The sequence below is a fragment of the Rhinopithecus roxellana genome, chromosome 20 (genome assembly GCF_007565055.1).
Source record: "Rhinopithecus roxellana isolate Shanxi Qingling chromosome 20, ASM756505v1, whole genome shotgun sequence".
NCBI lineage: Eukaryota > Metazoa > Chordata > Mammalia > Primates > Cercopithecidae > Rhinopithecus > Rhinopithecus roxellana.
In genome coordinates, this window is record NC_044568.1 from 6194015 (window position 1) to 6221681 (window position 27667).

The 27667-nt window shown below is 51.4% G+C and overlaps 1 protein-coding gene across 4 annotated transcripts; it reads left to right on the forward strand.

Moving 5' to 3' along the window:
• The first annotated feature begins 4383 nt into the window (after window positions 1-4383).
• Window positions 4384-22463, forward strand: NMRAL1 (NmrA like redox sensor 1). 4 transcript variants are annotated; one of them, XM_030924789.1, is made up of 6 exons: window positions 4384-4715; window positions 5071-5146; window positions 10284-10522; window positions 16902-17151; window positions 18818-19008; window positions 22196-22463. In XM_030924789.1, exons 1-6 carry the CDS (start codon window positions 4587-4589, stop codon window positions 22373-22375), a joined length of 1065 nt encoding a protein of 354 aa, XP_030780649.1. In that variant the 5' UTR covers window positions 4384-4586; the 3' UTR covers window positions 22376-22463. The 4 variants fall into 4 exon arrangements, with proteins under 4 accessions (XP_030780649.1, XP_030780650.1, XP_030780651.1 ...); XM_030924790.1 differs by having other exon boundaries at window positions 4482-4715; window positions 10284-10429; XM_030924791.1 differs by having other exon boundaries at window positions 4482-4715; window positions 22138-22461.
• The last annotated feature ends 5204 nt before the right edge of the window (window positions 22464-27667 follow it).

Consider the following 27667-nt stretch of genomic DNA (forward strand, 5'->3'; position numbering starts at 1 on the left):
GACCACGAAACAGGCTTTGTGTGAGCAATAAAGCTTTTTAATCACCTGGGTGCAGGCGGGCTGGGCCCGAAGAGAGAGTCAGGGAAGGGAGATAAGGGTGGGGTCGTTTTATAGGATTTGGGTAGGTAAAGGAAAATTACAGTCGAAGGCGGTTTGTTCTCTGGTGGGCAGGAGTGGGAGTCACAAGGTGCTCAGTGGGGGAGCTTTTTGAGCCAGGATGAGCCGGGCACAAGATAATGTCATCGCTTAAGGCAAGGACTGGCCATTTTCACTTCTTTTGTGGTGGAATGCCATCAGTTAAGGCGGGGCAGGACATTTTCACTTCTTTTGTGATTCTTCAGTTACTTCAGGCCATCTGGGCGTATACGTGCAAGTCACAGGGGATGCGATGGCCTGGCTGGGGCTCAGAGGCCTGACAAATATAACTGTAATAGTCTATTGCCAGATGCGCACAGCAAGTCAATACACCAAGACACAGGGCTGCAGCAGAGAGAGGCTGAATAGTAGGGCCAACGAGGTGCAGTGGCTCATGCCTGTAATCCCAGCACGTTTGGGAGGCCAAGGGAGGAGGATCACTTAAGGCCAGGAGTTCAAGATCAGGCTGGACAACATAGTGTAGCAGGACGAGCGGCAGACAGAACTCCTCAGACACCGAGTTACATACAGAAGGAAGCGGTTTATTCAGCTGGGAGCATCGGCAAGATTTCTGTCTCAAGAGCCAAGCCCCCCGAGTGAGCAATTTCTGTCCCTTTTAAGGGCTCACAACTCTAAGGGGGTGCATGTGAGAGAGTCGTGACTGATTGAGCAAGCAGGGGGTACGTGACTGGGGGCTGCATGCACTGGTAATTAGATCGGGACAAAACAAGACAGGGATTTTCACAGTGCATTTCTATACAAGGTCTGTAATCTATAGATAACAGAACTAATTAGGTCAGGGGTCGATCTTTAACTACCAGGCCCAGGGTGCGGCACTGGGCTGTCTGCCTGTGGATTTCATTTCTGCCTTTTAGTTTTTACTTCTTCTTTAGAGGCAGAAATTGGGCATAAGACAATATGAGGGGTGGTCTCCTCCCTTAATAGGAGAACTCATTTCTACAAAAAATAAAAAAAAAATTAGCTGGGCATGGTGTTGTGTACCTTTATTCCCAGCTACTGGGGAGGCTGAGGTGGGAGGATCGCTTGAACCCTGAAATTTGAGGCTGCAATGAGCTATGACCACACCACTGCACTCCAGCCTGGGCAACAGAGTGAGACCCTGTCTCTTAAAAAATCAATCTTAGGGCCACCCAATGAGGAGATGGGAGGAAACTTCAATCTGTCTCCCCCAGTAATTTGGGGCTAGGGTTTTTAAGGATTTTGAAGTGGGCCAAAGTCGTGAAGACTGTTGATTTGTTGAAGAGTGCAGAAGGAAGCCATGGGACAGGAAGATGAAGGAACTATAGTCTCATGCTGACTTCATGGAGGTCTTCAAACTGGTTGACATCACCCTTTTTCCTGGAATTTGGAATCTGAAAAATATCTTAAGCAATTTTTTTTTAAGTTATTTTATTTTTATTTTTTAATCAATCTGTTTTTTTATGATGCACTTTCTGCTTTCGTCATATCTTAAGCAATTCTCAAATAAGAGCTTATGATTCTAGTGTCACAGATCCTAACTATAGGAACAATGGGGAGGCAAAAGGTCAGTTCTCAGGGACTTTCAGTTACAAGGAAGTGGGTAAAAGTACACAGCCTGATTAGTGCTTAAATATAACTGAGTGTGTGTCCAGAATTCTTGTTAACCATGTGAGGCAGGCTTAAATATATTCATTCTGATCCCCTCCTCCACCGACCTTTTTTTTTTTTTTTTGAGATGGAGTCCCGCTCTGTTGCCCAGGGTGTGCAGTGGCATGATCTCGGCTAACTGCAACCTCTGCCTCCCGGGTTCAAGTGATTCTCCTTGAACCTCCCAAGTAGCTGAGACTCCCAAGTAGCTGAGACTACAGGCACCCGCCACCATGCTTGGCTAATTTTTTGTATTTTTAGTTGAGATGGGGTTACACCGTGTTAGCCAGGATGGTCTCGATCTCCTGACCTCGTGATCCACCCACCTCGGCCTCACAAAGTGCTGGGATTACAGGTGTGAGAGACTGCGCTGGGGTGATTCCCCCTTTTAAGAGATGGGGTCTTGCTTTGTCATCCAGACTGGAGTGCAGTGACATGATCTTGGCTCACTGCAACCTTGACCTCCTGGCCTCAAGTGATCCTCCTGCCTCAGCCTCCCAAATCACTGGAATTACAGGCCACCGCACCATGCTGAGTCATTTTTTAGTTTTATTGAACACAAAGAAATTACTGAAATCGTGGGCCGGGTGTGGTGGCTCCTGCCTGTAATCCCAGCACTTTGGGAGCCTGAGGTGGGACGATCACTTGAGGTCAGGAGTTTGAGACCAGCCTGGCCAACATGTCGAAACGCCGTCTCTACCAAAAATACAAGAAAATTTAGCCAGGCATGGTGGCTCCTGCCTGTAATCCCAGCTACTCAGGAAACTGAGGCAGGAGAATAGCTTGAACCCAGGAGGCAGAGGCTGCAGTGAGCCAAGATCACACCACCACTGCACTCCAGCCTGGGCGACAGAGCAAGACTCCACCTTGAAAACAAAAAAACAAAACAAGGCCGGGCATGGTGGCTCAAGCCTGTAATCCCAGCACTTTGGGAGGCCGAGAGGGGCGGATCACGAGGTCAGGAGATCGAGACCATCCCGGCTAACACGGTAAAACCTCCTCTCTACTAAAAATACAAAAACTAGCCGGGCGAGGTGGCGGGCGCCTGTAGTCCCAGCTACTCGGGAGGCTGAGGCAGGAGAATGGCGTAAACCTGGGAGGCGGAGCTTGCAGTGAGCTGAGATCCGGCCACTGTACTCCAGCCCGGGCGACAGAGCGAGACTCGGCCTCAAAAAAAAAAAAAAAAAAAAACGAAAAAACCCAAAATCAGTGCAAATAGCAGCAACTTCAAAAGTGAGTTAAAAGCTGGGCACGGTGGCTCCCACCTGTACTCCCAGCACTTTGGGAGGCTGAGGCGGGTGAATTGTTTGAGGCCAGGAGTTCAAGAACAGCCAGGCTAACATGGTGAAACCCCCCTCTCGACTAGAAATACAAAAATTAGCTGGGCATGGTGGTGTAGCAGGGTGAGCCGCAGAAAAGAACCCCTCAGACACTGGATTGTAGAAGGAAAGGGCTTTACTCAGCAGGGAGCATCAGCAGACTTACGTCTCCAAAACCCAAGCTCCCTTTTAAGCAATTCCTGTCCCTTTTAAGGGCTTACAACTCTAAGGGGGTCTGTGTGAGAGGGTTGTGACCGATTGAGCAAGCAGGGAGTACATGACTGGGGGCTGCATGCACTGGTAATCAGAACCGAAAGGAACAGGACAGGGATTTTCACTGATGCTTTTCCATACAATGTCTGAAATCTATAGATGACATAAGCAGTTAGGTCAGGGCTTGATTTTTAACTACCAGGCCCAGAGCGCGGTGCTGGGCTATCTGCCTGTGGATTCCATTTCTGCCTTTTAGTTTTTAACTTATTTCTTTGGAGGTAGAAATTGGGCATAAGACAGTATGAGGGGTGGTCTCCTCCCTTAGTGGCACATACCCGTAATCCCAACTACTCAGGAAACTGAGACAGGAGAATCGCTTGAACCCAGGAGGCGGAGGTTGCACCGAGCCAACATTGTGCCACCACTGCACTCCAGCCTAGGCGACAGAACCACTCTGTCTTAAAAAGAAAAGAAAAGGCCAGGTGAGGTGGCTCACGCCTGTAATCCCAGCAATTTGGGAGACCGAGGTGGGTGGATCACGAGGTCAGGAGTTCGAGACCAGCCTGGCCAAGATAGTGAAACCCTGTCTCTACTAAAAATACAAAAACTAGCTGGGCGCGGTGGTGTGTGCCTGTAATCCCAGCTACTCGGGAGGCTCAGGCAGGAGAATCTCTTGAACCCGGGGAGCGGAGGTTGCAGTGAGCCGAGATCGCACTCCAGCCTGGACGACAGAGCGAGACCCTGTCTCAAAAAAATAAAATAAAATGCAGTGGCCGGATCTGAGCTCACTGCAAGCTCTGCCTCCCGGGTTCAAGCCATTCTCCTGCCTCAGCCTCCCGAGTAGCTGGGACTACAGGCGCCCACCACCTCGCTCGGCTAGTTTTTTGTATTTTTTAGTAGAGATGGGGTTTCACCGTGTTAGCCAGGATGGTCTCGATCTCCTGACCTCGTGATCCGCCCTTCTCGGCCTCCCAAAGTGCTGGGATTACAGGCTTGAGCCACCGCGCCCGGCCCCTAAAATAATAAAATTTTTAAAGTGAATTAGGCAAAGCAAATACCCAGCGGACAAGGCCTCAAGGGGTACGAGTCATGGACATAGCTTTAACTATCTTTGCCTGACGCCAAATACCTGAAAATTCAGATGTTCATGCAAGATAAAGTAATTTTCTCCTCCTCCCAGTGGTCACCCGCAGCATCCGGTTAAGCGGCTCTCCGCCTCGCTCATTTCGGTCTAACCGGATTTACACAAATTCACGGTGCACGTGCCTGGGGCGGGCAAACCCGGAAAGAATGCCGAGTCCCGCAGGAGCAAGGAGGAGCCAACTGCGCCGGAGGAGGAGTTTCTGCCGACACTTCCGGATTGGCTGCTACAGCCGGGGGTCCTCCGACGCTGTGCTCCCGGGAGCGGCGCTCTGCCGGGTGAGGCCGGAGCTGCGAGGTGGGGTCGGCGTCTCGCGGGCAGCTCCATCCCCGCCTCTGCAGTGGACTTGGCCGCAGAATCGGGGTCCCGGGCTCCTGGAACTTGTTCCGGCCAGGCCGCGGCACGGAGGTCACTCCAGCCGGTGGAACTCGGGCCAGGGAGCGGGTGACCGGACTCGGGCGGGGGAGGCGGGACGGAAGAGGGTCGCGGGTCTCGGGACGGGCGTCTTGCCGCTCCGGGCCCAGCTGCCCCCCCTCGACACATACTCGGTGCGCAGACAATGAGTGGTCCCTTGTTGCTCCTGGCGGGAACCCGGGCCTCACCCCCAATTCCACGCCTCCCACCTACCCCCAGATCTCTCTGGACCGCATTCGTCCCCTTCTCGTCCTCATGGCGGACAAGAAACTGGTGGTGGTTTTCGGAGGCACAGGTGAGCGAAACCCCAGACTGGGGCCCCTGCAGAAGCAGGGCGCCCAGCCCTGAAGACCGCCCGTCCTGGGGTCTGCAGGGAGGGGTAAGGTCACTGGGACCCCCGACCCGGGTTGGGGCTGTGGTCGCAGGAACGAGACCAGAATTGCTTTCCTTTTTTTTTTAGACGGAGTTTTGCTCTGTCACCCAGGCTGGAGTGCAATGGCACGATCTTGGCTCACTGCAACCTTGGCCTCCCGGGTTCAAGGGATTCTCCTGTCTCAGCCTCCCAAGTAGCTGGGATTACGCGCATGCCACCATGCCCGGCTAATTTTTGTATTTTTAGTAGAGTCGGGGTTTCATCGTATTGGTCAGGCTGGTCTCAAACTCCTGACCTCAGGTGATCGACCCGCCTCGGCCTGCCGAAGTGCTGGTGTTACAGGAGTGAGCCACCACGCCCGACCTGCTTTCCAAATTAAAAAAAATAAGTTACTTAACTTACTTGAATAGGAGTACTTGAACATGATACCAAAATTATATCTTCTTCCTAGCCTCCTCTTCTACCTCATCTATCGCTGTTACCAAGTTTCTTGAATATCCTGCCAGAGTAGATAACACGTTATCATTTTTAAAAATGATAGCATAGGCCGGGCGCGGTGGCTCAAGCCTGTAATCCCAGCACTTTGGGAGGCCGAGGCGGGGGATCACGATGTCAGGAGATCGAGACCATCCTGGCTAACACGGTGAAACCCCATCTCTACTAAAAAATACAAAAATCTAGCCGGGCGAGGTGGCGGCACCTGTAGTCCCAGCTACTTGGGAGGCTGAGGCAGGAGAATGGCGTAAACCCAGGAGGCGGAGCTTGTAGTGAGCTGAGATCTGGCCACTGCATTCCAGCCTCGGTGACAGAGTGAGACTCCGTCTCAAAAAAAAAAAAAAAAAAAATGATAGCGTATTATTTCACTCCTATTTTTTTCTTATTTATACATATTTATTATCTATAACAGCTTTATTGAGATATAATTCACATACTATACAATCCACCTGTTTAAAGTGTGTAACTCACGGGTTTCTAGTGTATTCACAGAATTATACAACCATTATTACCACAATCGATTTTAGAAAATTTCCATCACTGCAAAAAGAAACTCTGGCCCAGGTGCAGTGATTCAGCCCTGTAATCCCAGCACTTTAGTTGGACCAAGTGGGCAGATCACTTGAGCTGAGGAGTTTGAGACCAGCCTGAGCAACATGGCAAAACGTCGTCTCTACAAAAAAATACAAAAATTAGCCAGGCATGGTGTCATGCACCTATAGCTACCTGGGAGGTTGAGGTGGAAGGATCACCTGAGTCCAGTAGGTCAAGGCTGCAATGACCTGATTGTGCCACTGCACTCCAGCCTGGGTGACAGAGTGAGACCTGATCTCAAAAAAAAAAAAAAAAAAAGAACTCCATGAACCCATGAATGGTTACTCCCTATTCTAACTCCTCCCAGCCAACCCCTAGAAAGCTCCAATCTACTTTTGGTATCTATGGATTTATCTATTCGGGACATTTCATATGAATAAAATCATAATATGTAGCCTTTTCTTTCTGGCTTCTTCCAATGAGCATGTTTTCAAGGTTTGTTCATGTTATAGTGTGCGTCCGGGCTTTACTATTTTTTTTTTTTTGAGACAAGAGTCCCGCTCTGTTGCCCAGGCCGCAGTACAGTGGCGTGATCTCTGCTCACTGCAACCTCTGCCACCCGGGTTCAAGCGATTCTCCTGTGTCACCCTCCTGAGTGGGACTACTGGCGTAAGCCACCATGCCTGGCTAATTTTTGTACTTTTTGTAGAGATGAGGTTTCGCCATGTGGGCCAGACTGGTCTCAAACTCCTGATCTCAGGTGATCTGCCCACCTCAGCTTTCTAAAGTGCTGGGATTAGAGGCGTAAGCCACCGCACCTGGCCAGCTTTACTTTTTTTTTTTTTTTTGAGACAGAGTTTCTCTCTTGTTGCCCAGGCTGAAGTGTGATGGCGCAATTGCTGCTCACTGCAACCTCTGCCTCCTGGGTTCAAGCAATTCTCCTGCCTCAGCCTCCCAAGTAGCTGGGATTACAGGCGTCTACCACCACACCCAGCTAATTTTGTACTTTTCTGGTAGAGACGGGGTTTCACCATGTTGGTCAGGCTGGTCTCGAACTCCTGACAGCTTTACTCATTTTTATAGCTAATATTCCACTGTATGGATAGACCACATTCTGTTTATCCTTTCATCAGTGGATGGATACTTGATTTATTTCCACTTTTTGGCTATTATGAATAATGCTGCCATGAACATTGGTGTACACTTTTTTCTGAGTCAGGGTCTTGCTCTGTTGCCCAGGCTGGAGTGCAGTGGCTCAGTCATCACTCACTGCAGCTTTGACTTCCAAGCCTCAAGCAATCCTCCTGCCTCAATCTCCTGAGTAGCTGGAACTTTAGATGAGCACTAACAGGCTAGCTGATTTTTTAATTTTTTGTAGAGACAGGGTCTTGCCCTGCTGCCCAGACTGGTCTCAAACTCCTGACCTCAAGCAAAACTCACCCCCCTTACCCTCCCAAAGTGCTTAGATTACAGTTATGAGCTACTGTGCCTGGCCTCAGTCCTTATTTTTGATCTGCAATTTCCGTGTAAATTGCAGATATGTGTACACTGCCCTTTCATACTAAGGCATGCATGACATTAGCTAGGATTCAGTATTTGTTTACAGATTTTTTTTTTAATTATGAGATAAAATATACATATAATAATTTTTTTTTTTTTTTTTTTGGAGACAGGGCCTTACTCTGTCACCCAGGCTGGCGTGCAGTGGTGTGTGTGATCACGGCTCACTGCAGCCTCAACAACCTCCCAGGCTGAGGCTTTCCTCCAGCCTCAGCCTCCCTGGTAGCTGGGACTAGAGGCACATGCCACCATGCCCAGCTAATTTTTGTATTTTTTTGTAGAGATAGGGTTTCGCCTTGTTGCTGGTTTCACCACATTGCCCAGGCTGGTCTCAAACTCCTGGGTTCAAGAGATCTGCCTGACTCAGCCTCCCAAAGTGTCAGGATTACGGGCATGAGCCACGATGCCCAGCTGCAATGCGCAAAATCTTTTTTTTTTTTTTTTTTTTTTTGAGACGGAGTCTCGCTCTGTCGCCCAGGCTGGAGTACAGTGGCGCGATCTCGGCTCACTGCTAGCTCCGCCTCCCGGGTTTATGCCATTCTCTTGCCTCAGCCTCCCGACTAACTGGGACTACAGGCGCCCGCCACATCGCCCGGCTAGTTTTTTTTGTATTTTTTTAGTAGAGACGGGGTTTCACCGTGTTAGCCAGGATGGTCTCGATCTCCTGACCTCGTGATCCGCCCATCTCAGCCTCCCAAAGTGCTGGGATTACAGGCTTGAGCCACCGCGCCCGGCCTATGTGCAAAATCTTAAGGGCACTTCTGACAGATGCGCATGCCTGTGTGACTCAAAATCCCTCGAGATTGGAATAAGTTTTTGTATTCCTTTCTTTTAACTATTTTTCTTTGTCCCATTTTTGAGCAGATCTTAATATGGTTGTGTATCTGAATATGGCTTTATATTCTACTTCAGGAAGAATTCATATCCCATCAAGATCTGAATATGTTTTTGTTTTGTTTTGTTTTGAGACACCCAGACTGGAGTGCAGTGGCCCAATCTCGGCTCACTGCAGCCTCTGCCACCCTGGTTCAAGCGATTCTTCTGCCTCAGCCTCCCGAGTAGTTGGGATTCCAGGCTCCTGCCACGTGCCCAGCTAATTTTTTTTTTTTTTTTTTTTTTTTTTTTGATATGGAATCTTGCTCTGTCGCCCAGGCTGGAGTGCAGTGGCTCAATCTCGGCTCACTGCAAGCTCCACCTCCCGGGTTCACGCCATTCTCCTGCCTCAGCCTCCTAAGTAGCTGGGACTCCAGGCGCCCGCCACCATGCCTGGCTAAGTTTTTGTATTTTTAGTAGAGACGGGGTTTCACCATCTTGGCTAGGCTGGTCTTGAACTCCTGACCTCATGATCCACCCACCTTAGCCTCCCAAAGTGCTGGGATTACAGCCACTGAACCCAGCCTGAATATGGTTTTGTATTCTACTTTTTTTACTTTATTACATCATAAATATTTTTACCTTTATTTTTTTGAAACCAAGTTTCACTCTTGTTGCCCAGGCTGGAGTGCAATGGCACGATCTTGGCTCACTGCAACCTCTGCACTTCCCAGGTTCAAGCGATTCTCCTGCCTCAGTCTCTCGAGTAGCTGGGATTACAGGCATGTGCCACCACGCCTGGATAATTTTGTATTTTTAGTAGAGACAGTGGTTTCTCCATGTTAGTCAGGGTGTTCTCGAACTCCCGACCTCAGGTGTTCCACCCGCCTTGGCCTCAAGGTGCTGGATTACAGGTGTGAGCCACTGCGCCGGCCCTTTTTTTTTGAGAGGGAGTCTCACTTTGTCACCCAGGTCACCCAGGCTGGAGTACAGTGGCGTGATCTGGGCTCACTGCAAGCTCCGCCTCCTGGGTTCAAGTGATTCTCCTGCCTCAGCCTCTTGAGTGGCTGTGACTACAGGTGCCCGCCACCACGCCTGGCTAAGTTTTTGTATTTTTAGCAGAGACGGGGTTTTACCTTGTTAGCCAGGATGGTCTCGATCTCCTGACCTTGTGATCCACCCGCCCTGGCCTCCCAAAGTGCTGTGATTACAGGTGTGACCCACCGTACCTGGCCCTTTTTTTTTTTTTTTTTTTAAATACAGATTCTCACTCTGTCACCCAGGCTGCAGTGCCGTGGCACAATCTCAGCTCATTGCAACCTCCGCCTCCTGGGTTCCAGCAATTCTCGTGCCTCAGCCTCCTGAGTAGCAGGGAGTACAGGCATGTGCCACCACACCCAGCTAATTTTTGTATTTTTTGATAGAGGTGGGGTTTCACCAAGCCAAGATCGTACCACTGCACTTCAGCCTGGGTGATAGAGTGAGACTTCATCTCAAAAAAATAAATAAAATAAAATAAAAATAATTGAATGAGAATCATCGCTGAGAAGGTTTCCTGGATGTTCCTTGCGGTGGTGGAGCACTCCCTTCAGGGTTTGGCCCTTCGGTGGGACTTTTAGGCAGGTTTGACCTGGGAGGTGTTTTTGACTCTTTATAGGTGCCCAGGGTGGCTCTGTGGCCCGCACGCTCCTGGAAGATGGAACATTCAGGGTTCGAGTGGTGACCCGAAACCCTGGGAAGAAGGCAGCAAAGGAGCTGAGGCTTCAAGGTGCAGAAGTAGTGAAGGGAGACCAAGATGACCAGGTCAGCATGGAATTGGCCCTGAATGGGGCTTACGCCACCTTCATTGTGACCAATTACTGGGAGAGCTGCAGCCAGGAGAAGGAGGTCAAGCAGGTGAGGGCAAGCAGGAGCTGCAGGGAGGCCGGGCCAGGCTAGGAGCAGAGCGCCTGGGAGGAGCTCCAATTCTGCAGGGAGGGCTGAGCACTGCAGGCCTTTCCCTCTTCTTCATGCCTCTGCCTGCTCTAGGCTGTGAAGTAGGTGGATGCTGTTGCTTTCTCATCCAATGATTTTTTTTTTTGAGACAGTCTCAGTCTCACTGAGCAACCACACCTGGTCTGTTTTTTAATCAAAAATGTTAGAAGTTGCTTTTTTAAATAAATAATTTCCAGTTTTAGTTTAGATTCAGGGGTACATGCACAGGTTTGTTACATTGGTATAATGAGTGATACTGGGGTCTGGGGTGTGACCGGACCTATCACCCAGGTAGTGGGCACAGTACCCAGTAGGTAGGTTTCAACCCTTGCCTCCCTCCCTCCCACGGTCCCCAGTGTCTGCTGTTGCCTTCATGTCCACATGTACCCATCCAAACTTGTCCACATGTACCCATCCAAACTTGTCCACATGTACCCATCCAAACTTGTCCACATGTACCCATCCAAACTTGTCCACATGTACCCATCCAAACTTGTCCACATGTACCCATCCAAACGTGTCCACGTGTACCCATCCAAACGTGTCCACGTGTACCCATCCAAACGTGTCCACGTGTACCCATCCAAACGTGTCCACGTGTACCCATCCAAACGTGTCCGCGTGTACCCATCCAAACTTGTCCGCGTGTACCCATCCAAACGTGTCCGCGTGTACCCATCCAAACGTGTCCGCGTGTACCCATCCAAACGTGTCCGCGTGTACCCATCCAAACGTGTCCACGTGTACCCATCCAAACGTGTCCACGTGTACCCATCCAAACGTGTCCACGTGTACCCATCCAAACTTGTCCACCTGTACCCATCCAAACGTGTCCACGTGTACCCATCCAAACGTGTCCACGTGTACCCATCCAAACGTGTCCACGTGTACCCATCCAAACTTGTCCACGTGTACCCATCCAAACTTGTCCACCTGTACCCATCCAAACGTGTCCACGTGTACCCATCCAAACGTGTCCGCGTGTACCCATCCAAACTTGTCCGCGTGTACCCATCCAAACGTGTCCGCGTGTACCCATCCAAACGTGTCCACGTGTACCCATCCAAACGTGTCCACGTGTACCCATCCAAACGTGTCCACGTGTACCCATCCAAACGTGTCCACGTGTACCCATCCAAACGTGTCCACGTGTACCCATCCAAACTTGTCCACCTGTACCCATCCAAACGTGTCCACGTGTACCCATCCAAACGTGTCCACGTGTACCCATCCAAACGTGTCCACGTGTACCCATCCAAACGTGTCCACGTGTACCCATCCAAACTTGTCCACCTGTACCCATCCAAACGTGTCCACGTGTACCCATCCAAACGTGTCCACGTGTACCCATCCAAACGTGTCCACCTGTACCCATCCAAACGTGTCCACGTGTACCCATCCAAACTTGTCCACCTGTACCCATCCAAACTTGTCCACCTGTACCCATCCAAACGTGTCCACGTGTACCCATCCAAACTTGTCCACCTGTACCCATCCAAACGTGTCCACGTGTACCCATCCAAACGTGTCCACGTGTACCCATCCAAACGTGTCCACGTGTACCCATCCAAACGTGTCCACGTGTACCCATCCAAACGTGTCCACCTGTACCCATCCAAACGTGTCCACGTGTACCCATCCAAACTTGTCCACCTGTACCCATCCAAACTTGTCCACCTGTACCCATCCAAACGTGTCCACGTGTACCCATCCAAACTTGTCCACCTGTACCCATCCAAACTTGTCCACCTGTACCCATCCAAACTTGTCCACCTGTACCCATCCAAACTTGTCCACCTGTACCCATCCAAACGTGTCCACGTGTACCCATCCAAACGTGTCCACGTGTACCCATCCAAACGTGTCCACCTGTACCCATCCAAACGTGTCCACGTGTACCCATCCAAACTTGTCCACCTGTACCCATCCAAACTTGTCCACCTGTACCCATCCAAACGTGTCCACGTGTACCCATCCAAACGTGTCCACGTGTACCCATCCAAACGTGTCCACCTGTACCCATCCAAACGTGTCCACGTGTACCCATCCAAACTTGTCCACCTGTACCCATCCAAACTTGTCCACCTGTACCCATCCAAACGTGTCCACGTGTACCCATCCAAACGTGTCCACGTGTACCCATCCAAACGTGTCCACCTGTACCCATCCAAACGTGTCCACGTGTACCCATCCAAACTTGTCCACCTGTACCCATCCAAACTTGTCCACCTGTACCCATCCAAACGTGTCCACATGTACCCATCCAAACGTGTCCACCTGTACCCATCCAAACGTGTCCACGTGTACCCATCCAAACTTGTCCACCTGTACCCATCCAAACTTGTCCACCTGTACCCATCCAAACGTGTCCACGTGTACCCATCCAAACTTGTCCACCTGTACCCATCCAAACTTGTCCACCTGTACCCATCCAAACTTGTCCACCTGTACCCATCCAAACTTGTCCACCTGTACCCATCCAAACGTGTCCACGTGTACCCATCCAAACGTGTCCACGTGTACCCATCCAAACGTGTCCACGTGTACCCATCCAAACGTGTCCACGTGTACCCATCCAAACGTGTCCACGTGTACCCATCCAAACTTGTCCACGTGTACCCATCCAAACGTGTCCACGTGTACCCATCCAAACGTGTCCACGTGTACCCATCCAAACTTGTCCACGTGTACCCATCCAAACTTGTCCACGTGTACCCATCCAAACTTGTCCACGTGTACCCATCCAAACTTGTCCACCTGTACCCATCCAAACGTGTCCACGTGTACCCATCCAAACTTGTCCACGTGTACCCATCCAAACTTGTCCACGTGTACCCATCCAAACGTGTCCACGTGTACCCATCCAAACGTGTCCACGTGTACCCATCCAAACGTGTCCACGTGTACCCATCCAAACTTGTCCACGTGTACCCATCCAAACGTGTCCACGTGTACCCATCCAAACGTGTCCACGTGTACCCATCCAAACTTGTCCACGTGTACCCATCCAAACTTGTCCACGTGTACCCATCCAAACTTGTCCACGTGTACCCATCCAAACTTGTTATTAGCCTTGACCCTTCCTTCAATTATGGTCTTACCTAGAAGCCCATTATATAGAACGGACAAAGACAACTTCTCTGATTAACACAGATCTTTTTTGGTTTTTTTTTTTGAGACGGAGTCTCGCTCTGTCCCCCAGGCTGGAGTGCAGTGGCCGGATCTCAGCTCACTGCACGCTCCGCCTCCCGGGTTCCCGCCATTCTCCTGCCTCAGCCTCCCGAGTAGCTGGGACTACAGGCGCCCGCCACCTCGCCCGGCTAATTTTTTGTATTTTTAGTAGAGATGGGGTTTTACCATGTTAGCCAGGATGGTTTCAATCTCCTGACCTTGTGATCTGCCTGCCTCGGCCTCCCAAAGTGCTGGGATTACAGGCGTGAGCCACTGTGACTGGCCAGATCTTTTTTTTTTTTTTAAGATGGAGTCTCGTTCCGTCGTACAGGCTAGAGTGCAGTGGTGGAATCTCAACTCATGGCAACCTCTGCCTCCCAGATTCAAGCAATTCTCCTGCCTCAGCCTCCCGAGTAGCTTGGATTACAGGTGCGCACCAGCACGCCCAGCTAATTTTTGTATTTTTAGTAGAGACGGGGTTTCACCATGTTGGCCAGGCCGGTCTTGAACTCCTGACCTCATCTGATCTGCTCGCCTTGGCCTCCCAAAGTGCTGGGATTACAGGCGTAAACCACATGCCCGGCCCGAAGCAGATCTTATTTCTTTTCTTTCTTTCTTTCTTTTTTGAGACTGAGTTTCGCTCTTTTTGCCCAGGCTGGAGTGCAATGGCGCAATCTTGGCTCACCGCAACCTCCGCCTCCCGGGTTCAAGTGATTCTCCTGCCTCAGCCTCCCGAGTAGCTGAGATTACAGGCATGTGCCACCATGCCCGGCTAATTTTTTTGTATTTTTAGTAGAGACAGGGTTTCTCCATTTCGGTCAGGCTGGTCTCGAACTCCCGACCTCGGGTGATCTGCTTGCCTCGGCCTCCCAAAGTGCTGGGACTACAGTTGTGAGCCACCCCGCCCAGCCCAGCAGATCTTATTTCTAATCCTGATGATTCCGTGTGGGCTTCCTGGTACTGTCACAACAAAGGACCACAATCCACGTGGCTTAAAACCATAGAAATCAGCTGGGCGTGGTAGCGCACGCTTGTAATCCCAGCACTTTGGGAGGCCGAGGCAGGCGGATCACTTGAAGTCAGGAGTTTGAGGCCAGCCTGGCCAAGACAGTGAAACCCCGTCTCTACTAAAAATACAAAAATTAGCTGGTCATGGTGGCGGGCGTCTGTAATCCCAGCTACTCAGGAGGCTAAGGCAGGAGAATCACTTGAACCCTAGAGGTGGAGGTTGCAGTGAGCCAAGATTGTGCCACTGCACTCCAGCCTGGGTAACAGAGGTAGACTCTGTCTCAAAAACAAAAACAAAAACAAAAATAGAAATAGATTCTCTGATATTCTAGAAGCTAGAAGTCCAAAATCAAGGTGTCAGCAATGTCACCCTCTCTCCAGAGGCTTTGAGGCTGGGTGCGGTGGTTCATGCTTGTAATCCCAGCACTTTGGGAGGCTGAGATGGGCAGATCACTTAAGGTCAGGGGTTCAAGACCAGCCTGGCCAACACAGCAAAACCCTGTCTCTACAAAAATTACAAAAATTAGCCAGGCATGGTGGCGGGCACCTGTAGTCCCAGCTACTCAGGAGGGTGAGGCAGGAGAATTGCTTGAATCCAGGAGACGGAGGCTGCAGTGAGCAGATATCGCACCACTGCACTCCAGCAGTGGATGACAGAGCGGGAGTCCGTCTTAAAAAACAAAACAGTGGCCAGGCGCGGTGGCTCAAGCCTGTAATCCCAGCACTTTGGGAGGCCGAGATGGGCGGATCACGAGGTCAGGAGATCGAGACCATCCTGGCTAACACGGTGAAACCCCGTCTCTACTAAAAAATATAAAAAACTAGCCGGGCGAGGTGGCGGGCGCTTGTAGTCCCAGCTACTTGGGAGGCTGAGGCAGGAGAATGGCATAAACCTGGGAGGCGGAGCTTGCAGTGAGCTGAGATCCGGCCACTGCACTCCAGCCTGGGCGACAGAGCGAGACTCCGTCTCAAAAACAAAACAAAACAAAACAGGCCAGGCGCAGTGGCTCACGCCTGTAATCCAGCAATTTGGGAGGCCAGGTGGGTAGATCACGAGGTCAGGAGATCGAGACCATCCTGGCTAACACAGTTAAACCCTGTCTCTACTAAAAATAGAAAAAATTGGCCAGGTGTGGTGGCAGGCGCCTATAGTCCCAGCTACTCAGGAGGCTAAGACAGGAGAATGGCATGAACTTGGGAGGCAGAGGTTACAGTGAGCCACGATCTTGCCACTGCACTTCAGCCTGGGTGACAAAGTGAGACTCCGTCTCAAAACAAAACGAAACAAAACAAGGGGTTCAAGGGAAATCCTTCTTCACCGTTTCCGGTTTCTTGTGGCTCCAGGTGTTCCTTGGCTTGTGGCCACAAAGCTCCCATCTCCGCTTCCCTCTTCGCATCGCCTTCTCCAAGTTCGTCTCCTCTCCCGTCTCTCATAAGTACCCTGGTTACTGGATTTAGGGCCCATCTGGTTAGTGCAGGATGTTCCTATCTCAAGATCCTTCACATAATTGCATCTGCCAAGACCCTTTTTCTGAATAAGGTCACATTCACATGTTTTAGGAGTGAGGATGTGGCGTATCTTTTTGGAAGCCACCATCCGAATCCCTGCATCACCTCATGCAGTAGGTAGTGTTGTCATCTGCATTTAACCAACGAGCTCAGGATGGTGCCATCACTTGTCCAGGGTCACACAGCTTGTACATGGCAGAGCCTGATTGGAACCTAGGCAGCTGTGGTGTCTCTGTATAGCCTCCCAGGGCTCTCCAAGGAAGATGGCTGAGGTCCGTGGGCAGGGTGTTCTCACACCAGCAGAAATGGGACACGTGCATTGTCCTTTGGGCCTCCATGCAGGCCGTCCCCCTGCAGCCGACCTGCTCGCCCCTCCTATGTTGCACATGGTGGGCCACAGTTGGTGGCTGGTAGAAGGCTGCCAGGGCTGTGTTAACAGGTGTGCTGTCATATGTGAACATCATTCCAGGAGAGGGGGCCTCCTCAGGGATAAGTGGGGTCTGGCTGTCAACCTCGCAGATGGTGGCCGCTCCGGGATTAGAACACTGGGGCCGTGACCAGGGACAGACGTCCTTCCTCTGAGCCTTGTGATCTCTCTTTCCCTGCCCTCCAGGGGAAGCTGCTCGCTGATCTGGCCAAGCGCCTGGGCCTCCACTATGTGGTCTATAGCGGCCTAGAGAACATCAAGAAGCTGACGGCAGGGAGACTGGCCGCGGCGCACTTTGACGGCAAAGGGGAGGTGGAGGAATATTTCCGAGACATCGGCGTTCCCATGACCAGTGTGCGGCTGCCCTGCTATTTCGAGAACTTCCTCTCCCACTTCTTGCCCCAGAAAGCCCCAGACGGAGAGAGCTACTTGCTGAGTGAGTGCCCTTCCTCGCACACGGTGAGGCAGAGCTCTCCGCCTTGTGAAGCCGTTAGTGTAGCAGACCTCAGGCAGCTGTCATGTGGTGCCAGGTCTGAGCCGTGGCTCCCTCACGTTGGGCCCAGGGACTGAGCATGTCCTGTCAGCTTGCAGGGCCTCAACTTCCTGTTCTGTGAGATGGGCTTTATACTGACGTTTGCAGGGGTGGCAAGATCTACTGAGACAGTGATGATGCAATGCTCGCTTGGTCCACTGGAAGGCTTTACAGAGAGGACCTAGTGGTTGTCAGTTCTCCTTCAAAGATAAGGAGGAGGAGCAGGTGCAGTGGTTCACACCTATAATCCCAGCACTTTGGGAGGCTGAGGCGGGGATATCACCTGAGGTCAGGAGTTCAAGACCAGCCAACATGGTGAAACCCTGTCTCTACTAAAAATACAAAAATTAGCCAGCCCGGCATGGTGGCGCACACCTGTAATCCCAGCTACTTGGGAGCCTGAGGCAGGAAAATTGCTTGAACCTAGGAGGCGGAGGTTGCAGTGAGCCGAGATTGTGGCACTGCACTCTAGCCTGGGCGACAGAGCAAGACCCCGTGACAAAAAAAAAAAAAAGACTGGGCACGATGGCTCACGCCTGTAATCCCAGCACTTTGGGAGGCCAAGGATGGTGGATCACAGGGTCTGGAGATCGAGACCATCCTGGCTAACATGGTGAAACCCCATCTCTACTAAAAATACAAAAAATTAGCCAGGCGTGGTGGCGGGCGCCTGTTGTCCCAGCTACTCTGGAGGCTGAGGCAGGAGAACGACGTGAACCCAAGAGGCGGAGCTTGCAGTGAGCTGAGATCCGGCCACTGCACTCCTGCCTGGGCGACAGAGCAAGACTCTGTCTCAAAAAAAAAAAAAAAAACCTCCAGTCAGGGATATCTCCTGCTCCGGTCTCTGAGCTCTGTGCCCTCGAGCTCCTAGGGGATCTGAACTGGTAGCTGCATTGGCCCGTCTCTAGGTAAGAGGATGGCACCCAAGCATTCCACGGGCCACACCCAGACCCTTGCCAGCCTCCCCATCTACAAAACCTCAGCCTGGAAAGTTGCAAGTCATTCATTCATTCAGGATTTATCAAGCATTTATCATGGACGTGCTGCTCTGGGCCAGCCCTTGGTGTCTGGTTAATCAGGATTTCTGGTAAGTGAGTTGGTATTCAGAGTATCCACCCAGAGGTGGACATTCCAGCTTCCAGGAATTGAGGATATGACAGAGTACTTCAAGCTGGTGCCTCAGGATCAGTGGAGACCCTGGGCTCCAGCCGCACTCTCTGTAGCAGCTTTCAAAGTCCTTTTCCTTTGTCCCTTGTCCGTCATCCTAGCGCTAAGAGAGCTGGGCAGGCCCAGGTTCGTAGCCCCATTCTGGGAACGCAGCAACCCAGACTCAGAGAGCCTCAACAGCCTGCCCCAGCTGGCAGTAGCCGGATTCCATCCTGCTTCCTGACTCAATTCCACTGCTACCTCTGTGCTACCACAAATAGCAAGACATATCTTAGCTATGCCTGAGTGCTGGAGTATGCAGCTGACTGCTGGGAAGAACCAGCTTGGACCCTTTGGAGAGGGGCTCTGTCCCTGCCCGGGTCTGCCCTTGGGACATGTGCCAGCTCATGTCTGTGCCCCACAGGCCTGCCCACAGGTGACGTTCCCATGGATGGCATGTCTGTGTCCGACCTGGGTCCCGTGGTGCTCAGCCTGCTGAAGATGCCAGAAAAATACATCGGCCAGAACATCGGGCTGAGTACTTGTAGGCACACGGCTGAGGAGTATGCTGCCCTGCTCACCAAGCACACCTACAAAGTTGTGCACGATGCCAAGGTGGGTCTCCCCCACCAGGGGACTCAGGTAGCCGTGTCAGGGCTTTCTAGCTCCCCATAGGGAGGGTGTATCCAGGGCTGCCCACCCCTCTGGGAAATGCATCTAAATTCATTTGTTCATTGTCAACAGTTTATTTTCTGCTGTTCTGGGAGCTAAGTGGCCACAGAGTGAAATTTCTGGCTTACATGTTTTGGCCAAGTAGAGAGAAAAGCTTCCAGGAGGAGGGGTGAAAATGCAGGCCCTGCCGGGCTCCTCTGTGGGAGGGGATTTGAAGGGGAAGAGTCTAGAAAGAGAAGCCCAACCCCTGCCCCCAATACTGGCCTGGCTGGGTGGGCAGAGGCCTACTGGACAGACTCTTGGGTACCTGGTTTCTAATGTCTGTCATTACCATTAGGAAAGTAAGACCTACTCATTAAAGAATCTGGAAGGCCGGTTGCAGTGGCTCATGCCTGTAATCCCAGAACTTTGGGAAGCTGAGGCAGGTGGATCACCTGAGGTCAGGAGTTCGAGACCAGCCTGGCCAACATGGTGAAACCCCATCTCTACTAAAAATAAACAAATTAGCCGGGTGTGGTGGTAGGCGCCTGTAATCCCAGCTACGTGGGAGGCTAAGGCAGGAGAATCACTGGAACCCAGGAGGCGGAGTTTGCAGTGAGCCGAGATCATGCCATTGCACTCCAGCCTGGGTGACAGAACGAGACTCCAATTCAAACAAACAAAAAAAAAAGAATCTGGGAAACACTGGAGTCCTTAAAAGACAAAAGTTGGGCCGGGCGTGGTGGCTCACGCCTGTAATCCCGGCACTTTGGGAGGCTGAGGCAGGTGGATCACGAGGTCAGGAGATCGAGACCATCCTGGCTAACATGGTGAAACCCCATCTCTACTAAAAATACAAAAATTAGCCGGGCGTGGTGGTGGGCGCCTATAGTCCCAGCTACTCGGGAGGCTGAGGCAGGACAATGGCGTGAACCCAGGAGGCAGAGCTTGCAGTGAGCCTAGACGGTGCCACTGCACTCTAGCCTAGGGGACAGAGCGAGACTCTATCTCAAAATAAACAAAGAAACAAAGACAAAAGTTGAGCTGGGTATGGTGGCTCACACCTGTAATCCCAGCACTGTGGGAGGCCCAGCTGTGTAGATCACGAAGTCAGGAGCTGGAGACCAGCCTGGCCAACATGGTGAAACACTGTCTCTACTTAACATACAAGAATTAGCCGGCATGGTTGCAAGCACCTGTAACCCCAACCATTAGGGAGGCTGAGGCAGGAGAATTGCTTGAACCTGGGAAGCGGAGGTTGCAGTGAGCCGAGATCGCGCCACGGCATTCCACCCTGTGCGACAGAGCAAGACTCCATCTCAGAAAAAAAAAAAAAAAAAGACAAAAGTTAGTTGGGCACGTTGGCTCATACCTGTAATCCCAGCACTTTGGGAGGCTGTGGCAGGACTGCTTGAGCCCAGGAGTTGAAGACAAACCTAGGCAACATAGTGAGACCCCCATCTCTACAAAACATACAAAAATAACCCGATTGTGGTGGTGAGCACCTGTTGCCCCAGCTATTCAGGAGGCCAAGGCAGGAGGATCACTTGAGCCTAGGAGTTCAAGACCTGCCTGGGAACCATAGGGAGACCCCTTCTCTAGAAAAAATAAAAATTAGCCATGTGTGATGGTACGTGCCTGTAGTCCCAGCTATTCAGGAGGCTGAGGTGGGAGGATTGCTTGAGCCCAGGAGTTCGAGGCTGCAGTGAGCTATGTGCACCCTACCGCCACTCTAGTCTGAATGACGGAATAAGACTCAGTCTTAACAACAACAAAGACAAAAGTCACCCTTAGAGCCCTACCGAGACCCAGTACAGTAATGGGAGGAGGCTGTGGCACAGAAAGGTTCAGCGTTCAGGTGGGTCAGCCTCCTGGGCTGAGATCTGGTTCCAGCCATCGAGACCTGCCAACGTGTAAGTTCAAGAATGTTTCCTGACCCCTCTCTACCTGTTTTCTCATCTGTGAAAAGAGTGTATCAATAGTATACACCCCTTTGGTTTGTTGTGAGGATTAAATGAAAAAAAAATGCAAAAGGTTTGTTTTAGTACTATGCCTAACACCTCCAAAATATGCACTAAATGACTTATATTGCTTTAAAAAAGAAAAAGGCCTGAGCCAGGTCATGGAAGATTTGGGGAGCTGAGGAGTTAAGATTCAGCTCAGTGGGGACGGGAACAGCTTTGGTTTTTTGTCTGTCTGTCTTGTGGGTGCTGTTTTTGAGACAGTCTCACTCTTTTGTCCAGGCTGGAGTGTAGTGGCACAATCATAGCTCACTGCAACTTCAACCTCCCAGGCTCAAGCAGCCCAACCACCTGTGCCTCCCAAGTAGCTGGGACTATAGGTGCATGCCACTGGGCCTGGCTAATTTTTGAAAATTTTTTGTAGAGTAGGGGTTTCGCTTTGTTGCCTAGGCAGGCTGGTCTCGAACTCCTGGGCTCAAGCGATCCACCCACCTCCACGTCCCCAAGTGCTGGCATGACAGGTGTGAGCCACCATGTCGGGTCAAGCTTTGGTTTTTGAGCAAGAAAGTGATGCAGGGAGGTCTCTGATTTGGAAGGGATTGAGATATTTTCATCTCATGATCTGAAAATAATAGTCTTTTTATTTATTTATTCAGTTTTGAGACAGGGTCTCACTCTGTCACCCAGGCTGGAGTACAATGGTGTGATCTCAGCTCACTGCAACCTCCACCTCCTGGGTTCAAGCAGTTCTGTCTCAGCCTCCTAAGTAGCTGGGATTACACGCATGCACCACCAGGCCCAGCTAATTTTTGTATTTTTGGTAGAGATGGGGTTTTACCGTGTTGGCCAGGCTGGTCTCAAACTCCTGGCCTCAAGTGACTTGCCTGCCTCAGCCTCCCCAAGTGCAAGGATTATGGGAATGAGCCACAGCCTCTGGCTACGAACAATCTTTAAACTGATCTAGAATGTCAGCCTGCTCAGGAGAGTAGCGGTGTCTCAACTTTTGGCTCTTCTAACTTCTACTAAGTTTTCAACTGACCTTGTACTGAGGACCTGGGTCAGCGACTGAGACAGTAGTCGTTCTGGGTGTAGCAAGTCGGGAGACCCCAGCCCATCTGGCCTTCCCCCCCAGCTTGCCACCTCCCAGGGCACTGGAGGACGCCGGCCACGACAGGCTCCTCTGCTTCCAGATGACTCCTGAGGACTACGAAAAGCTTGGCTTTCCCGGGGCGCGGGACCTGGCCAACATGTTCCGTTTCTATGCCCTGAGACCTGATCATGACATCGAGCTGACCCTGAGACTCAACCCCAAGGCCCTGACGCTGGACCAGTGGCTGGAACAGCACAAAGGGGACTTCGCCCTGCTGTGACCTGCCCAGCTTGCAGCCCCTTGTGGGGGTTGGGGACACCAGAGGGGCAGAGGCACCGACATCTGAATAAAGCCATTGTTCTCCCAGATGGCTTCCAGGATTTGGCTTGGGGTGATAGCTGGGTACCAACACAGCAGTAAGAGGGGGTCCAGGGCTGAAGGGATCACTTGGTGACTGGGACGAGTGACCTACACGTGTGTTTAGTCAAACAGGTGTGAAGTGGCCCGTTCTAACCTCAGCTAGCAGAGCAGCTCTGACCAGCAGCCTCTGTTCCCATCACATTTGAAATTCATTTACAGACGGGGACATAGCACAGGACACAGAGGAGCCCCAGGAGCCGAGCTTCCGACACACCCCTTTTCATCTCCAGAGTCAGTAAGGCCATCTGCACATGTGAGCTGGGGACAGGCTCTGCCGGGGGGCGGGGAAGGAAAGGGCTTCTCCCTTTCCTCCTCATCCTTGTCCTGGGAGGAGCCAGCCTTGGGGTGCTGTCCAGGACACAGGCGACCTTCAAACAGGTTGGAAAAAGGAAAATCGGATGTGGCAGAGCTGTGGCCCACAACGCACAGTGATTGCACACTGCTGGGAAAAGGTGATGCTGCCTGCAGCAAAGGCTGGGAAGCAAAACTGAAGGAGAAACAATCCACCTTGCTTGCTGGGGTGGGTCACAGAGAAGAGGGACAGAGGCCGAGAGACCAGTCATTTGCCTGAGAGTTCGTGGTCCATGGCAGTTCTGTGATTTTTTTTTTTGAGACGGAGTCTCACTCTGTCACAGGCTGGAGTGCAGTGGCGCGATCTCAGCTCACTGCAACCTCCGCCTCCTGGGTTCAAGTGATTCTCCTGCCTCAGCCTCCCAAGTAGCTGGGATTACAGGCACCGGCCACCACGCCCAGCTAATTTTTGTATTTTTAGTAGACACGGGGTTTCACCATATTGTCCAGGATGGTCTTGATCTATTGACCTCGTGATCCACCTGCCTCAGCCTCCCAAAGTGCTGGGATTACAGGCATGAGCCACTGCGCCCAGACAATTACTATTATTACTATTTTTTTTTTTAAGAGTCAAGGTCTCGCTCTGTTGCCCAGGCTGGAGTGCAGTGGTGCAGTCATAGCTCCCTGCAGCCTTCACCTCCGAGGCTTAAGTGGTCCTTCCACCTCAACCTCCTGAGTAGCTGGGATTACAATATGGGTGTCAACCACCAAGCCCAGCAGTTCTGTGAATTTCAACACGTTTGGGTTTGTGTGACTACCATCATGATTTTTATTTTTTTACTTCCCCACCCTGGCTCTGGTACTCCAGGCACAAAAGTTCATTGTATCCGTTGACTGAAGCATTTCTTTGACAATTTACCAGTATGCTGGGCCCTAAATACAATGTAGCAAAAAAAGTTATGCTCCCTGCCTTGAGGAGCTTCTGTTTAGTGAGAGAGCCTGATAGAAACGCACAATAAATAGTTATGAATCCATGCCTGTAATCCTGGCACTTTGGGAGGCCGAGGTGGAGGATCGCTTTAGTTCAGGAAGTTTGAAATGAGCCTGGGCAACATAGCAAGACCCCATCTCTACTAAAAAAAAGAAATACAGGCCAGGTGCAGTGGCTCACGCCTGTAATCCCAGCACTTTGGGAGGCGGAGGCGGGTGGATCACGAGGCCAGGAGATCAAGACCATCCTGGCTAACACGGTGAAACCCCATCTCAGGCACGGTGGCGGGCACCTGTAGTCCCAGCTACTCGGGATGCTGAGGCAGGAGAATTGCGTGAACCCAGGAGGCGGAGGTTGCAGTGAGCCCAGATCGCCTGGGCGACAGAGCGAGACTCCGTTTCAAAAACAGAAACAAAAAAACAAAAAAAACTAGGGCCAGGCGAGGTGGCTCATGCCTGTAATCCCAGCACTTTGGGAGGCCAAAGCAGATGGATCAGTTGAGGTCAGGAGTTCGAAACCGACTTGGTCAACATGGAGAAACCCTGTCTCTACCAAAAAATACAAAAATTAGCTGGGCATGGTGGCGTGTGCCAGTAGTCTCAGCTACTCGGGAGGCTGAGGCAGGAGAATCAGTTGAACCCAGGAGGTGGAGGTTGTGGTGAGCTGAGACTGTACCACTGCACTCCACCCAGCCTGGGCGACAGAGGGAGACTCTGTCTCAAAAACAAAAAATATACAAGAAATGGTGGCAGGCATGTGCCTGTACTCTCAGCTACTCAGGAAGCTGTGGTGGGAGGATCACTTGAGCCCAGGAGGTCAAGGCTGTGGTGAGCTGTGATTGCACCACCGCACGCCAGCCAGGGCAACAGAGTGAAAACCTGTCTCAAAAAAATAAAACCCAAAAAACAAATTGACGTAAGGGCTGCAAAAAACAAAACAGCAAGGATAAATAACAAATGGGGGCAGGAGCAGCATTGGGGAAGGTGACCAGTAAGCTAAAGTCTGTGGATCATGCCCTTGGCCACATGACTGTGGACCCACTTCACCTTTTACGTTCCCACCTGGCCCATTTGTGACCCTTCAAGGGTCATGACAAATCAGCAGAACTTCTGGTTAAAAGACATGCACAGGGCTGGGCGCGGTGGCTCAAGCCTGTAATCCCAGCACTTTGGGAGGCCGAGACGGGCGGATCACGAGGTCAGGAGATCGAGACCATCCCGGCTAACACGGTGAAACCCCGTCTCTACTAAAAAATACAAAAAACTAGCCGGGCGAGGTGGCGGGCGCCTGTAGTCCCAGCTACTCGGGAGGCTGAGGCAGGAGAATGGCGTAAACCCGGGAGGCGGAGCTTGTAGTGAGCTGAGATCCGGCCACTGTACTCCAGCCCGGGCCACGGGGCGAGACTCCGTCTCAAAAAAAAAAAAAAAGACGTGCACAGTACTTATCAACCAGCAAGTGAAACAAGCCTCTTGCAGGAGCTGTGCAGCTGCGTCCTCCATATCAGAGCTGGCTCTGCAGTGCTACGAACACAGAGGGGCAGGGGCAGCTGGAGGCCTGTGGGCCTGGAGAGGATTCCTGCAGACAGAGCGGGGTTTGGTTGACAGGAAAGGAAACAAAGGCCAGTCCACCAGAACCCGAAGGACTGTGAGGGAGGAGGAGGCTCAGGTTGGAAGCAACCCAAGCCCAGGCCTGAGGTGGGGACGGGGCTGAAGACCAATCCCTGAGAGCTGGCCTTGTGCACCCTCCTAATGTTTTGTTTTGTTTTTGAGATGGAGTCTCGCTCTGCCACCCAGGCTGGAATCCTGTGGCGTGATCTCGGCTCACTGCAACCTCTGCCTCCCGGGTTCAAGGGGATCTCCTGCCTCAGCCTCCCGAGTAGCTGGGATTACAGGCGCATACCACCACACCTGGTTAATTTTTGTATTTTTAGTAGAGACGGGGTTTCACCATGTTGGCCAGGCTGGTCTTGAACTTGTGACCTCATGATTCGCCCATCTTGGCCTCCCAAAGTGCTGGGATTACAAGTGTGAGCCACCATGCCTGGCCCACCCTCCTTATTTTTAAGCAAGTGCCAAGCATGCACCTCCCACAGGCTCACGGGCCTAGAGATACTTTATTTTCTTCAGACAGGGTCTGGCTGTGTCACCTAGGCTGGAGTGCAGTTGCATGATCACAGCTCACTGCAGCCTCCAACTCCCCAGCTCAAGGAATCCTGCCACCTGAAGCTTTCCGAGGAGCTGAGATTACAGGTGCAAGCCACCACTCCCAGCTAATTTTAAAAAATTTTTTGTAGAGATGGGGTCTATCTTGCTCCTGAGCTCATGCAATCCTCCCTCCTTGGCCTCCTAAAGTGTTGGGATTACAGGTATGAGCCACCATGCCTGGCCTTTTTCTTGTATTTTTAAATACATACTCCTACTCCGAAGCTATAAAGTCTGGTGACATATACATCAGGAGCACAAGTGGAAATAAACCAAACCCAGGCCTGGAAAGGGCATGGAATTTTACAGCTGTTGCATGGCCACCCCCCCCTTTTTTTTTTTGAGATGTAGTCTCGTGCTGTTGCCTAGGCTAGAATGCAATGGCATAATCTCCACTCATTGCAACCTCCACCTCCTGAGTTCAAGCGATTCTCCTGTCTCAGCCTCCTGAGTAGCTGGGATTACAGGTGTGCGCCACCACGCCTGGCTAATTTTTTTGTATTTTTGTAGAGACGGGGTTTTACCATGTTGGCCAGACTTGTCTTGAACTCCTGACTTCAACTGATCCACCCGCCTCGGCCTCCCAAAGTGCTGGGATTATAGGCGTGAGCCACCGGACCCAGCCATGTACAGCCACCTTCTAATCCCTTGAGGGAAGGATTCTTCAACACAACAACGGTTTCTGTTTAGCAAGAGAATCCGCCTTTCTCTTCCAAAGTCTTTCTCTAGACTTCTGCTTTGAAACAATAGGACATGAATGAGACTCAGGGCGACTGTACCAGGAATAAGCCCAAGCTTTCACATGAGACACAGTCTAGCTCCCCACTGCTGTGTCCCCAGGAGCTAGAATAGTGCCTAGTCCATACTGAGTGTCCACAGTAGTCTGGCAATCAGTATTTCATTGATGAAAATACTGGGAAGTATCTGAGATGAGCAGAATGTCACTGCTGAGCCTCTCCTATCCGTCAGCTCTTTCCCGAGTCTCTTCTCCACCTGACCCAGCGAATGGACTCACATCTCACCCTGCTCAGCCCGGAGCACCAGGGCGGACTGAGCCGTGTATCAAGGCCCCTTCAGCCATGCCAGGCATAGAGCTCGGCTGGGAACCCAGAGTAGCCAAACTATAATACATAAAAATTTTGGCCAGGCATGGTGGCTCACACCTGTAATCCTAGCACTTTGGGAGGCCAAGGCAGGCGGATCACCTGAGGTCAGGAGTTCAAGACCAGCCTGGCCAACATTGTGAAACCCCCATCTGTACTAAAAATACAAAAATGAGTCAGGCGTGGTGGCGGGTGCCTGTAGTCCCAGCTACTCAGAAGACTGAGACAGGCGAATCACTTGAACCCAGGAAGCAGAGGTTGCACTGAGCAGAGATGGTATCACTTCACTCCAGTATGGGCGACAGAGTGAGACTCTACATCAAAAAAATAAAATAAAATTGAATGTAAAAGATGCAAAGACTCTGAAAAGAATGTAGAGAAACAATCCAGTGGGGGAGACTGAAATGCAGGGACCCAGGGACGCTGCCCAGCTCTCACAGCATGGGCTCCCAAGGAAAAAGTCACATCCAGATTCTAGAACATTCACTCACATGGGACTGTTGTGTCATGGCCAGCACCCCACTCTGGAATCTGACTGAGGGTCAGCACTGTCGGCATCCCAGACC